Source organism: Cryptotermes secundus, unplaced genomic scaffold (assembly GCF_002891405.2).
Source record: "Cryptotermes secundus unplaced genomic scaffold, Csec_1.0 scaffold970, whole genome shotgun sequence".
NCBI classification, from domain to species: domain Eukaryota; kingdom Metazoa; phylum Arthropoda; class Insecta; order Blattodea; family Kalotermitidae; genus Cryptotermes; species Cryptotermes secundus.
In genome coordinates this window covers 186367-201764 of record NW_019744131.1, presented here as the reverse complement: position 1 = coordinate 201764, position 15398 = coordinate 186367, and the positions used below count along the sequence as shown (strand labels likewise).

Below are 15398 nucleotides of genomic sequence, written 5' to 3'. Positions count from 1 at the left end.
GGACTAGCGACCATATATTACTATCTCACATTCAAGATTTACTTTTCGTTGCCTCCTATTCCTCGCAGGGCTACGGTGGATGTATTCGACCTCGCCTCCACACGGGAGTCACACAAGTCAGCGTAACCATAGCTACACAAATACCTAAAAAGGGGCTTTGTCGAAGAGAGATGTCAGAAAAATATGCAACAAGAATTATGATAGTGCATGCACAAAGAGGGAAATGAGATAGAAAGGGACGTAAAATTTTATGCAATAAACTTAGAAAACAAACCAAGTCTACGACCCTGCCGATCGCAAACACTATCGTCTTGTTCTATTCCTGTGCCAATTACGGCTTTCAGAATTCCTTCCTTGAACACTTTCCTTGATCGTCCTCTTCTCCGATTTCCTGGTGCGAAAGAACTATATTATACAGGGGATGGACAAAAATATGGAAACACCCAACAAAGAAAAAAAAACATTACCGTGACTAATATGGTGTAGGACAACCTCTGGCTTGCAGAACTGCTTGCAGTCTCCTTGGAATGGATAAATAGAGGTCCTGTATGATTTGCAAGGGAATCTTGCACCATTCTTCCTGCAAAACATTGGCAAGTTCTGTTAACGATGATGGAGGTGGATAGCGAGCATGCAGATTGCTCTCCAAAACACACCACAAAGGATTAATAATATTGATTTATGGTGATTTTGGGGACCATGGCAGATGTGAAACTTCACCTTAGTGCTCAGAAAACCAGCCCTGGACGATGTCGTCTTGGTAAATGGCATCACCATTGGGGAAAAAGTTTGCAGCTTTGGATTTACCTGGTCGCCCAAAATAGTCACACAGTAGTTGGCATGAAGTGGCCTTGCAGGTTAATGATGGGTCCGACAGAATACCACGATATGGCTGCCCATACCATGATTGAACCCCCGCGATGTTTCACTTTTGGCAGCAAACAATCTGGGTCGTAAGCTTGGGATGGCGTTCTCCAGACGTAAACTCGGCCAGAAGTCGGAAACAGTGTGAAGGTGGACTCATCCGACCAAATGACCGTCTTCCATTGCTCCATAGTCCAGGTTTTATGACTTCGGCACCACACTCTCCTCTTAGTGGCATTTTGATCACTGATGAGTGGCTTTGGAATTGCAGCTCGTCCAGAAATACCCTGCTCGTGGAGTTCCCTTCGTACTGTTTTGGTGCTGACAGGGTTTGTGAGCGTGACATTCAGTTCAGCAGTCACTTTTGCAGCTGTAGCCTTTTTATTTTTCGTCACAATCCTACGCAATGTTCGTCTGTCTCGATCACTCAACACACATTTCCGTCCACGCTGGTATTTATCTGATGCGGTTTTTCCCGTCCTCTGTGTGCGGTCATAATCTTCGATACTGTGCTTTGCGAAACACCAAAAACCTCGGCTACCTTGGCTACGGAAGCACCCACCATACAGGCCCCAACAATTTGCCCGCGTTCGAATTCTGTTAGCTCTTACGTGATGCACTAAGAACTGCACAGAACACTGTCTCGACAACAAATGAAGCTTGCAACGTATTGCGGAGGTTGTACAGGTAGTGCTATTGTCCAGATACTGCAGCGACACCTACAAACGTCGCTAAAATAAACACTTCAATTCAGGCATGCATTTCACAAGGTGTTTCCATATTTTTGTCCATCCCCTGTACATTCTCTTTGGCCATTTATTTGTGTCCACATTCTAGGTTAGTTCCATTTCACTCCCTTCCTTTCCGCTCTTTCTGTGTCTGATCGTTCACCACATATTCTTCTTACTATAATTTCGTGTTCTGTACATATTGTATTTTTGCACATCTTGCCAATTAATTCGTTTCAATTGATTCACGTCCCTCCTCTTTCATAGTCCACATGTCACTCAAAGCATGTAACACTCTGCATCACAGGTTTCATATTTGTTTCTTTATAATGTTCGAGATACATGGACTCCTGACCGCGCTATAGCTCAAACGGTTAGTCACTGGCTTCTCACCGCAGCCGCCAGGGCTCGATCCCAGTTCTGGACAAGTGGGATTTGTGGTGGTCAAAGTGGCACTGGGGCAGGTTTTCTCCGAGTACTTCGGTTTCCCCTGCCAATCTTCATTCCACCAATTGCTCCACAATCACCCTCACCTATCATCTGGGGCTGGTACAATAGGCAGAAGTGGCCGCAGTAAAAGGGACTTAGTCCCACCCCACTAGCAATAAAAAAATGGACTCCACTTTATCAGTTTTAAATACGCAATAATTTTCTTATCTTACCTAATTCTAATGTGTTTGCTTTCTAACACCTTTATTAAAAGTGCGTCCTAAGTACAAATTCAACCTTTCAACTTGCACTCATTTACCCAAAGATACTCGTACTTAAATATCTTGCAATTTAAGCTGCCATATGCATCGATGGGGCACGCTGTAATGAAGTAATTTGAGGCACTATGCTACAAGAAGGAATATCGCGGGTTCGATTCCCGATTAAGTTATTGAATTTTTCAATTGACTTAATAGTTCCAGCCGCATTCCGGTCTTGGTGTCGACTCAGCCTCTAAGAGAAATGAGTAAGAAAATGGGACACATCAGCTGCTGGTTTATGCTAATGATGTGGATCTACTGGGTGATAAAGTAGATACCATCAAGAAGAACACAAAAACCTTAATTGATGCAAGTAAGGAGGTTGGTCTAGAAGTAAACTCAGAGAAAGCTAAGTATATGTTGCTGTCTTGTCACCAAAATGCAGGACAAACTCATGACATAAAGATAGGTAACAGATGTTTTCAAATGTGGCACAATTAAGGTATTTGGGAAGGACTATAAGAAATCGAAACGTGATTCAGGTGGAAATTAAGAGGAGACTGAACTCGGGTAACGCTTGCTACCATTCAGCACAGAAGCTTTTGTCTTCTCGTCAGCTGTCTAAAAACTTAAAAATTAGAATACACAGAAGAACAATTTTGCCTGTGCTTGTGTATGGGTTTGAAACATGGTCTCTGACATTAAGGGAGGAACATGGACTGAGGGTGTTTGAGAATAGGGCGTTGAGGAGAAATTTTGGACCGAAGGGAGATGAAGTGGAGAAAACTGCATAATGAGGAGTTTCGTAACTTGGACTCTTCTCCAAGTATAATTAGAATGATCAAGTCAAAGGGATGAGATGTGCAGAGCATGTCGCACGAATGCGGCGAAGAGGAATGCATACAGGATACTGATGGGAAAGCCAGAAGGAAAGAGACCACTGGGAAAGCTGAGACGTATGTAAGTCTGTAATAATGAAATGGATAGTTCCATAAATTTGTTTGAAATATCTTGAGTAGCTGCGTTACGGGCGGCTTTTCAAGAAATACTCAGTTCCATCAGTTGGTTAGTTAAGATGAATGACTACCTCAACCCAAAACCACTCACTGTGTTGTTTTTCCTTCAACCCTTTTACCCGTCTGACCTGAGAGGCCCAGCCAGCGTATGTCATAGGGTTTCTGGGACACAAATTGTCTCCACAACTTGCAACTAGCATACCATCACTAGCATACGTAAAACGCACGCACAGTTATAGGCAGTAGTCGATCCTGCAACCTGTCTGCAGACAAATATTCAAGCGGCTGGCTGAAAAATAAAGAGCAACAACCGAACAAGATGACTCAAGTGAGTCTTCGGAAGATGCTTGGTTCGAATTCGACTAATCTGACTGACGTTTCTCAGTAACTCCAGGCCAATTTATTTTTTAATTCGCTTGGTGGGGGGATGGAGTCCAAATGGGTCCACTCGGAACGGCGACCACTGATTGGCCTATTGTAGCCTGCCCCGGGTGGTTACGATGATGGGTAATTTGGTGGAACAAAGTTTGGCAGGGGAAACCGAAGTACTTGGAGAAAACCCGCTTCAGCGCCACTTTGTGCACCACAAATCCCACTTGACCGGACCCGGGATCGAACCTGGGCCGCCGCAGTGGAAAGCCAGCCACTAACCGCTTGAGCTATGGCGCGGCCAACTCCAGGCCAACAGTTCTGTACAGTGAGGTAATGATATCTTCCTTCAATATCCTTTCAAGTAATTATTCCTTATCATCTAATCGTTCACTGTTTAGTCTGAGTTACCAGAAGAGCTGTTAAACAAATTTAAAAAATGGGCAATAAATAAATAAAGCGCCCACAGCACAGAATCACAAGATACGATTGAAACAAACTCTGTAAGAATGATTCTGATTCATAAGCTGACATTGCTGTCACGTGATCCTTCTGCGAATTGAACAGGTCCTATCCTCGCCCCTCCGTGACGCCTTGCGTTCCCTCCCAACAGCGCGCTGTCCTGTGCAGCTGCACGTTACAATACAAACTTGAATACCACCAGTTGATATGAATTTGTTGTGTAATGAAAGCTGGAGTGTGTGCTTGCTGATAATGCCCGAATCTTTATTAAAACGAGAGCAACTATAAGTACAGAGAAGTTTCGAAACAACAGAAGCTCCTTTGTCCTTCCGGAGTCCTGGCAAGTTTCCTCTGCACTAAACGTACCTGCTTTGTATTCCTGCGGTATCTGGCTTGGATCTTGAAGGGGAAGGCAGATTCTGAAACTTGTTGTGATTTTCAGTGCAAGCACTGGGATTGGAGGCATTTAAATAGGCCACTACCAACTCTTCCTCCCCCACCGTTTCCTTTACGCCACCCATACTCATCATTCGATGCTAAATGATAACTGATAGAGCGTCGGCAATTGAGCTTGAAACCAACCCGTAACAGAAAACTGCAGCTCGGTGGTTTACTTCTACACTAATTTTTGAGATCAGATGCCCCAGTGAAGCCCAAAGTCAGTCTCTTGAAGTGGTATTAAGGAATTCTGAATTGAGTTAAGATTGAAAAAGCTTTCAGCTGGAAAATTGTACATTGCTTTGCGTTGCGTTGCGTTCACCACTCTGTGCTCTTGTACGCACATTTCGCATAGTCCACTCATCTCCAGCTAGTGCCGAGGCCAAAGAAATATGGATCTATACATCCACTCCCCCATACGCCTTTAATGCTTAATGTTTAATTCGTTGAGCACAGGGACAACTTTACCCTTTACTTTGCTTTAGTATTCCTTATTTGGTCCTTCCTTGTGTAGCCCCCTATACTATCAAAAGTTTAACTCCTGCAGTTTCAGTTTTTGTATTTTCTTGTTGTTATAGTCCATTTTAAAAAGGCTTTCTCATAATAAAGTATACTTAGCTTATTCAGTGCTTCTTTATTATTTACATCACAGTATTCCAGTTTAGGGAGCAGTATTATCGAAAGATTGGAGGACATTCTTGTAAGCATTATCAGCGAAACAATTTCTTCTAACGTTTGTCGTGTATCAAAATAGTTATTTTCTATCTTCCAGCAGCTACTTAAAAGCTTGTTGCAGTCTTGTCTATTCCGCTATTACACAGTTCTCTCCTTCAATTTTGTTCTGCCAGCTATAAACTAACTTCATCTAAAAATGTACGCACTCCATCCTCAAGTTTGGGCCATGCAACTCCCTTCCCTCCTCAAGGCTGCTCGTCTCGAGTAACGACGAGATACAGAGCAAGTCTATACAGTATTACCACCGTCAGCTTCGCCCTGGGATCAAGTTGGATCTTGTAGACGACTGTTCCTCAACCCTTTGCTACCGCAGACTCTTTACTAAATATCGTTAAGTATGAAGATACCTTCCAAAATTTTCTCCTCTACATAATATAGAGCATCTAAAATACAGATATTGATGTACAGCCATGTTTTCGCTACAGAGTGAAAGTGAAAATATGGTGAAGAGACTTAACCCTGCTGGCTTGTTCCCATTCTTCAAACACACTGCAATCAGATACAAGAGAAGCAGGCTCATAGTTGTCACATAAATTGCCCGTGTCCATAAATACGGAGAGCAAAATGTTTTCCTAAATTTTTACTTTGTGCAGTTGTCGCTTTAAGAACGTCGCGCTATTTAAATAGTAATTTAATGAAATATGAGTATGAAAAAAAATTACACTTAGAAGCCCCTAATATGAATATATACTTGAGTATGTTTTGTTAATACACGTAGATCCAGTATGGGGGTCAATAGAGTTTAAAACTGGCAGTCAAATATATGCATCAGGATAGAGTCTATATGTCTTATTTTTTCTTATCTAAATCATAGCTAAAAATAATCGCGCACAAATATATTGGCAATAATAATAATAATAAAAGCTTAGAGCTATCCAACTCAATGATAAGTTTCCTAATGATCATTCAAAATGCCTGAAACGATTTCTGCCCAGACATTATCTTCAGAGGGTTGTCGGTTTATCTTCTTCCAGTGATGAGAATTTAGTGACAAATTGATTTGTATATGTAACTGGAATCCATAAAGTCTTTTTAAACATGATTCCAGCTAGACTTGAAAAGATTCTGACTATTGTGTATTCTGTACAGAATTATTAGGCTTATTTTGGACTCTATCCATCGTTTGGTATATAGATAAAAAAAAACACAAAGTTAAGAGACTGCATCTGTCTCCGTCCTCAGGTGGTTGTGGCAGGATAAACCTACTCAGTTGGGCCCGTTAGAAAGAGCTAGTCTCAATCACTGGACCTATGAGACTAGCTCATTCTGACGGGCCCAAGTGAGTAGTTTATCCTGCCCCATCCAGCTGAGGACGGAGACAGATGCAGTCTCCGAAACGTTGTGGTTTTTTGTCTTCTACACAGCGTGTCCCTTTGGATGTCATGGATTGTGTCATGACGGTTCCTTTCATCGCCAACCTAACTTTTGGGAACAACCAGAAATCTGCTGGAGCCAAATCTGGCGGATACGGAGGATGATCAAGGACTGTGATCCCTTTCCTGGCCAAAAAATCGCGTACGATCTTCGATTTGTGGGATGGGGCATTGTCGTGGAGGAGCGACCAGGAACCTTGCTCTCGATATTCAGGTCGAATTCGAAGAATTCTCGCCCACGAGCGATTGAGGACTCAGAGATAGTAATCAGAATTCACACTGCACTCTGCCGTTTTGTGACAGGCCCATATTGAAAACACCATGTCTCGTCACCAGTAACAATCGGTTTTGTAAATTTTGTATCACTTTAGGCCGACAGCGCCTCACAGCGGGTGCGGTACAAATCGATCACAGACTTTCCGTTTGGCCAAATCCTCGGTCAAAATTGGATGCACAGTACTTTCTGGTATTCCCAATAGGTCCTCGATGAGTCTTGCAGGAACACATCTGTCTGATGCAAGGATTTCGGTCACTTTTTCCACATTTTCTTCAGTGTGACTTGTTCTTGGCTTTGATGTACTTGGAGCGGCTTCAATGTCTTCCCTGCCGTCACGAATTATAGCATACCATCGAGAAATGTTCAAGCGACTCCAACAGTCACTATCGTACACACTTTTCATCATTTCGTACGCTTCTCCAGCAGTTTTTTCTAACGTCAAACAAAATTTGATATTGGTTCTCTGTTCAACCGCCATTTTCCGACGAGGGTCAGAACAGTACTGTTACATTCATGGTCAGAACAAATGGTGCAGCAATGCTTGCGCTTTGAAATTATAGACAGCTACAGCTGAAACTTCAAGAATCTTAATGCCACAACTCGCCAACAGATGACATTGCAGGGCAAAAAAAAAAAAGAGTCCTAACGGATCCTGGACGCACCATGTATATACCAGGTGATTCGTAGAGTCCAAAATAAGCCTAATAGTTCTGTATATGATTCCAGCTATCGAGAATTGTTCTTCAGAATTTTTACCATTTCAGACGTGTTTTAATGACAACGTTTCTCTTCCTTTCATCAAATATAGTGTGACATAACGCCTGAAAGCTGAAATAGTCCATTGCTAGACAGCGGCTTCCTACGAAATTAACACACATTCCCTCGGCACCGGTAGATACAGAACAATACACGAACTCTTCGATGTGGCGATTTTGTTCGGTTCGCCCTGAGTTATAAGGGCAGACATGTAATAGATTCAAGATTTAAGTTCAGTCCAGGATAGTTCATTCTCCTTTAGTTATTCGTAACTGGCCGATTCGTAAATCAGTCCCAAGTCAGTCACATTGGAAGACAAGACACTTGTAGTCCAGTAAGGATGGAGCGAGTCTTAGGCAGTCACTGATTGTGAACTATTGTAATTGATTGTAATTAAGAACAATTGTAAAGAGGTGGAAACAAATCTAATCAGCGAATCCAGAACCCGTTATTATTCGTCACCGAACCCCGGACAAGTGATAATATTTTTATCTGTTGCTATTTGGCAGTACTGAAGGAAGATGTTTTAAATAACTTGGAAATGAAATATTATGTAACAGATTTTATCAACGAGTTGCCAAGCAACAGTACTGTAAATATTGTCCGACACGCATAAGTAGATGAGGCTGTTTTCTATGTCGTCCGCACCGAACAGCAATGGAACAACGGATCTGTAGAACCAGTTTCTAAACAATGGCTCGGTAAACACATTTCCGCGTGTCGGATCGTGCTATTAAAGCGGTGACGTAATCAAAAATAGAGACGGTGGTTTTCGTGGGTTCTGTGCAGAATGTTTGTAAGAGAAATGACTGGCAGAATTCGCCCAGGGAAGTTACGAGGCAGTCGTAATCTGGAAGAGAGAGAAATAGATGGCCTTCCCTTTAGTTCCGAAGTTCCAAGGGAAGAGCAGTGTGGTCAGGAGAAGAATTAGAAGACTTAGTACGTGACGTTAAATGTGCTGTAATATATAGATACTGGGAGTGTGCAATTTAGTGAGACTTTTATAGTTCCTATGTTATATTTCCGTGAACACTGGTGCAGATAGACCGAGGAGAGTAGCGTTGAGTGCTTTGTAGTGTGAATGTCAGTAACAGTGTTACAATTATTTGTAGTTACGACTTGTAATTGGTCAAAAAATCCAATTACCAATTCGAACCCCGTCTATAGTCACTGATATACTTGGCAATTACTGTTTCCTCAAGGTTTTTCTTTTTATAAGTAACAGCTCTTGCAGGGAGAATTTGAGTTTATTTAGGGAGCTAAGATGATCAGATAAATAATTTTTATCACCCAATAAGCACTGTCAAAAAATTCTAATAAACTACACTCAAGTTTCTATCTACTAGCAGTGGCAATATTTTTTATAAAAAAACCAACAGACATCAGTGTGAAAAAGCAGCGACGTGTGAGGCGAACACAACACAGAGAATAACAGTGAATTTATAGAGATTACTTCAGCAAAATTTAGAATTTAAATGATTCTAAATTTACTTCTCAGAGAACTAATCATATGCCTTTGGGAGCGAATTTTCTTTCATGTAAGAACGGCGAGTTAGAGTAAATCAGAATGAGACATTCTCTTAATTCGCACAACAAATCCTGAGTGACATGGGCCATTTATTTTGCTGGATCTCCACATACGCCGATTTAGCATTTCTCTTCAATAAAAAAGTTCAACGCGATGAAGATGCATTGGCTAATGGTATAAGTTTTTAGTTCCAAGCAGCGAAGTATATCACCACTGCTATCTTCTTTACCAAATTCAGTAAGCCTAACGAATACCATTAGAATGGCAGGGTTAGGTACGTCTGCCGATTCAAGAATTTGAATTGTATACCACTGATCAATTTGCGTTATAACAAATCCCAATAACAAGCACTCTTCAAATTATAGTGTCCTTAGAAAAATGAATACCTTTAACGACCTTTGCTTGAGATTCTTCAGAAAGTTCGGGCAAACTCTATTAACTGCATACACCTTAATTAATTCTTTTGAAATTATGATTTCTCTTTTAGTTTTTGCGACATGCAACATCATTGAAACGGTTATTTTACAAGTGGATTAATATTCTCAGATGTGGTCTTCGTTACTTTCAGCTACCCTTTTAATTGTGGGTTGTATAAAATATTCAGGTGATTTACTTTTCAACAAAAGAAGTTTCATTCCTACGTGATAATGGAGTTTTGCAGGAATTATTGCACTATCTGCTAATACATGATCACACCTTTGAGTACCATTCACTTCAACGCAACCGTCTTGAATATTCATCTAATTATACTTCGTTCTCTATGCTCTGTTGGACACATTCGTGGAAGACTCATTCACCATCGTTTTTAGCGTCTCAGTGGAAATGCTTACAGGTCCTAACATATTCAATTTGTTGCTGTCATCAAGTGACTGGCTTCTTTGTATCTGAAATGAAACCAGCGACTGTCCTGACTAGGTTAGGTTACGGCAGATGCAGGTTTGCTATGTCGTTTATAGCTTCAATATTGTGGCATATGAAACCTTTGCTAAGCGGCGACTCTGTAAACAGCGACTGTTTCTGTAACAAAACAACAAAATGTACCAGCCCTTGCACTGCAGAATGAAACAGTCTCCTCATGTAAACAGCGAACCTCTCGACAATATACATATGTTGAGAGCTGTGACAACAGTGCAGCTGATCATGACAGAGTTCAATGATGCAGTGTCTGAAGAGGACAAAATAATGGCCATTACAAAAATTGTATTAAACCTCATGAACCAAAATGGCCACTAGATTTCATAGGCCACTCAAAGTCCTAGCATTTAATGCGAACGGCACTGGGATGCAGCGCTATGAGCTCAGTAAACAGCTGCAAAACCTACACTTAGATGTGGCCCTCATTTCAGAGACACATCTGAAACCTCATGAGAGGTTCTTTCTTCCAAATTACTACTTTCATAGGACCGACTGCCACTCGGGCAGAAAAGGCGGAACTGCCGTTGCAGTAACAAAAGGCATTCCCCTAACCATGTAGACCTACCACCCCTTGTTTCAGTAGAAGCGACAGGGGTCTGCATATCAATTGGTAATAGTGAAATACTGCTTGCAGCTGTTTATAAATCTCTAGGCAGAGCCTGGAGTGATGCTGACATCACTGAGCTCTTAAGCTTTAGACGTAAGACTATTTTGGCAGGTGATTTGAATGCGAAGCACCCATATTGGAACAGCAGAGTGTCAGACCCCTCAGGCGAGAAACTCATGGATTTGTTTGATATGAGTGAATTCGAAATTTCAGCACCACAGTGCCCCACTCATTGTTCCCCTGTGGGAAATGCTGATGTGCTGGATATTGTGGTCCACAAAAATATCAGAATGTCAGATGTCATCGTTCTCTGATATTTTGGATTCAGATCATCTACCAATAGTATTCCAGCGACTGCAAAAAATGTTTTCCGCACCATCGGCAATTTTCCAAGGCGCACACCGGTCCTCGATTTGCACGTGGCATTCAAAATTCCTTACGTATATGATTACATAACAAAATTATGCAGGAAACAAGCAGAAGTCATACAAAATCATGATAATGAGAATGTTCGCAACATCGGACAGGGCGAAACCCGACACAGAAAGTATAAGAGGCTTAAACTTGGCGGCGGTCAGGCATACGACCGTTTAAGTGACTAGACTGCCGTGGTAGCGAGTACTACTGGAAATAATGCATAATCTGCTGTACTGAGCCTGGATTGACAGAGGCCTTGCATATATTGTACACAGAAATATGAATTAAGATTAAATTTGTAAATATATGTAAATACTGACAATGGACTTACTAATACGGACTATGACAGACAAATGAGAAACCCGACCTCTCGTCAGAGAGGGCGCCCCCAAGTGGACAGGACAGTAACTTTCATATAAGGACAAAGCAAGGAGAAAAGAAAAAATCTGGTCATGAGACCCAGGCGGAGCTCGACATCAAGAGAGACAGACTGACTGACCGTCAGTCGCAATGTGACTTAGACTTGGGATTTAAACAAAGTCCCGTACTGGAGGCCGTGAAAATATAACCTAAGCATGTAAAGAATCTGCAGCGTTACAAGCCGTTGCCACGGAACTGCTAGTGAAAACCCGGCAGGCTGGAAAAGGCTTAGCGAGTGCTATGGTAATTTGTGAACTGTGGAGGTCAGTAGTGGCGCTGTAATTACTTGTAGTTCTGAGTCGTATATACAAGTGGTCAGTTAAATGAGTCACCAATCCAAACCCCGTCTGTAGTCACACTCTTTCCTTCGCATTAACTTTCAAGAAAAACAGTTCGTTGGGTTTGTAGGATAATTTTTATTACTAAAGTCTCTATTAAATGCATTTTCAGTTGACGCAATGTCTCTTGAAGGGAGATAACTGTCGACTGTTTCTGTGCTCCTTTAAAATATTGAGCAATCTCATGGATGTATTACACGAGGATGGGGCAGCGCATTAGCATGAAGTAACTTTGGACAGGAATGGGGAATATTTTGGTAGAAGATAGGGTCCCAAAAGTGTAACAAATGACGCTTTCTGTTATTCGGAGGGTTAGTGGAATGCCGATAAGCACATTCGCTCCAAAATTCAAAACAAGATATAAAGAACATATCAGGGATATAAAAAACAATGCCAGTATTCAAAATTTGCCCAACATGAAATAGATAAAGTTCAGGAATACGACACAATGGAGAACACAATTAAATATTACACATAGAGAGAAAAGTTCAAATGCTAAATGCTTATGAAGCCACTAAACAGGGAACACAATTAAATGACACCTTAGCAGAAGGATCTAACCCAATTGTGGCATAATATTAACATTGTACCCAACTTAGAAATGATTAATCGCGCAAACCCCATGCAATACACATATAAGACATACACCCCACCCTCTTTACCTCATATTCCCATACTCCCTCTGCCTCCTTCACCGCTCCCTCTCCCGTCCCATAATCACTAATACGTAATGTCGATACAGAGTTAGTGCGTGATAAACAACGGAACAAGAAACAGCTGCAGACAACAGTACAATAGAATACTTAAAGAGTAAGTAAAAGTAATATAATAATAATAATAATAAGAAGAAGAAGAAGAAGAAAGAAGAACAATAAAAGCAGAAAAAATGACTGATAAACATCAAATTTAACTCACTGATAACCATTTCTTACAGACGAATTAATAATTTATGGATAAACGAGATATAGTGTATAAAACAAAATATAGTTAAGCTATATTTTTAAGAAATAATAAAATATAAAATGAAGAGATATCTAAATATTAATACAATAGATGTACAACTAAATAAACAGCCAAACTACGTTTCAGGTAACGAAGACAAGAAAACAGTATAGCAGTATCAGAAATAATAAGATATTACCTAAGAACAAATCAATAGTATCAGGGAACAAGATGACATTGCCTAAGAACAAATCAACAGTATCAGGGAACAAGAAGACATTACCTAAGAAGAAATTAACAGAATCAGGGAACAAGATGACATTGCCTAAGAACAAATTAACAGTATCAGGGAACAATAAGACATTACCTAAGAACAAATCAACAGTATCAGGGAACAAGATGACACTGCCTAAGAACAAATTAACAGTATCAGGGAACAATAAGACATCACATAAGAAGAGATTAACAGAATCAGGGAACAATAAGAGATTACCTAAGAACAAATCAACAGTATCGGGGAATAATAAGACGTTATCTAAGAACAAATTAATAGTATTAGGGAAAAATAAGACGTTACCTAAGAATAATTAAACACAGGTCGTTTAATATATATATATATAAAATAGCACACTGTCTCGATAACAAAATGACATTAACGTGCAATAAAAATCGTATTTAATGAATAGTATCTAACGTGATTACACGTACCAATTTTACGAAATTTTAATACAACCAAAATATAAAACTGAATTGACCTGTGCATATAACCATATAAATTAAATTAAATTAAATTATAAATAATTTTAAAACGTAATTTGTAATATGGATCCGTAGTAATTATAATTACTTTTCAATATATTATAGCTTAAATCCATGTTAAGTGGGTACTTTTGTCACACCGTCATGGCGCGTCATCAAGTTGCGGATAGAGGAAACGGCCTCCAAGTATGGAGGGTAGCTATGAATATACTGAATAAGCAGTCACGGACAGCTATGAAAGGATGACCCTAAAGCTTGAGGGTTGGGCTAGGGCTAACAAATTCCTCATAATAAAATTAATTTATTCACTCAAGGTAGTGGCGGAAGAAGTCTAAAAATATAAAATTAGATTTAGTTGGGGTACAGGAGGTCATATGTGACGGAGGTGGCACTAAATCAGCAGGCGAATATACGTTCTTCTATGGATAAAGGAAATGAAAATCATGAACTAGTTACAGGTTTTCTCGTACATAAGAAAATCATATCAGCAGTTAAAATGGTAAAGTTCATTAGTGATAGGATTACTATTTAGTAAAAGGTAGCTGTTGTGATATCATCGTTATGAATGTTCCCGCCCCAACAGAAGAGAATATTGATGATATGAAGGACAGGTTCTATGAAGAACTAGAACATGTATTTGAAAATTCCCAAAGTACCACATGAAAATTTTGTTAGGAGACTTTAATGCCAAAGTAGAGAGGGAAGATATTTTCAAACCAACGATTGGGAATGAGAGTTTGCACGAAATAATTAATATAATGGTATTACGAGTAGAGTAGTAAACTTTGCCACATCAAATAATTTTTAGGTCAAAAGTACATACAATGTTCCCACATCATAACATTTATAACTATAGTTGAACATCTCCTGATTGGAGGATAAACAATCAAATTGACCATATCTTGTCAGATCGGACACGGCATTCAAGAATACTTGATGTCCGATCATTCAGGGCAGCAGATTGTGATACTGACCACTACCTGGTGGTGGTGAAATTTAGGGAAAGACTGGCAGTGAGTAAGCGAACAACGCACAGATTTCATGTGGAGAGGTTCAATATCAGGAAATTAAGCGAGGTAGAGGGTAAAGAGCAGTATCATGTTGAAATCAGAAATAGGTTCGCAGCTTTGGAAAACTTAGACAATCAAGTGAACATTCATAGAACATGGAAAGCTATAAGCGATGAAGGATGCTCAAAATTACTAGACCAAAGAAAACGAACCAAATTGCAGTGGCTATAGGATCCAAGCGAAATAAATGGGGATAATGTGAGTAGTATAAAACGTGAAACGAGCAGGCATTTCAGGAACAAAAAGAAGGAATATCTGAAAGAAAAAATTTATGAGCTTGCAATGAACAGTAAGAACAAGAACATTAGAGACCTGTATAGAGGAATAAATGACTTTAAGAGGGGTTACCAACCTAGCAGTAACTTAGTGAATGATGAGAATGATGATCTGCTTGCAGATTCCCACAACATTTTGAATAAGTGAAAGAACTACTTTTCTCAGTTAGTAAATGTACATAGGATCAGTAATGTTATGCAGTTAGAAATACATAGAGTTGAGCCGTTAGTACCTCATTTGAAGCTGAAATTGGTATTGCAAAATTTAAAAGTTATAAATCTCCAGGTAGTGGTCAAATCCCGGCATACCTTATTCAAGAATCAGGTGAAATATTACGTCCTAAATTCCATAAGCTAGTTAATTCTATTTTAAAGAAGGAAAAGTTGAATAATCACCGGAAAGAGTCTACTATTGTACCA

The 15398-nt window shown here is 40.1% G+C and overlaps 1 protein-coding gene across 1 annotated transcript; it reads left to right on the top strand.

The window, feature by feature from the left end:
• The first annotated feature begins 13105 nt into the window (after positions 1–13105).
• On the top strand, positions 13106–13465 carry LOC111874551 (Kruppel-like factor 18). The gene has a single exon (XM_023870140.1). The coding sequence runs from the start codon at positions 13106–13108 to the stop codon at positions 13463–13465; it is 360 nt and encodes a 119-aa protein (XP_023725908.1).
• Positions 13466–15398: the final 1933 nt, after the last annotated feature.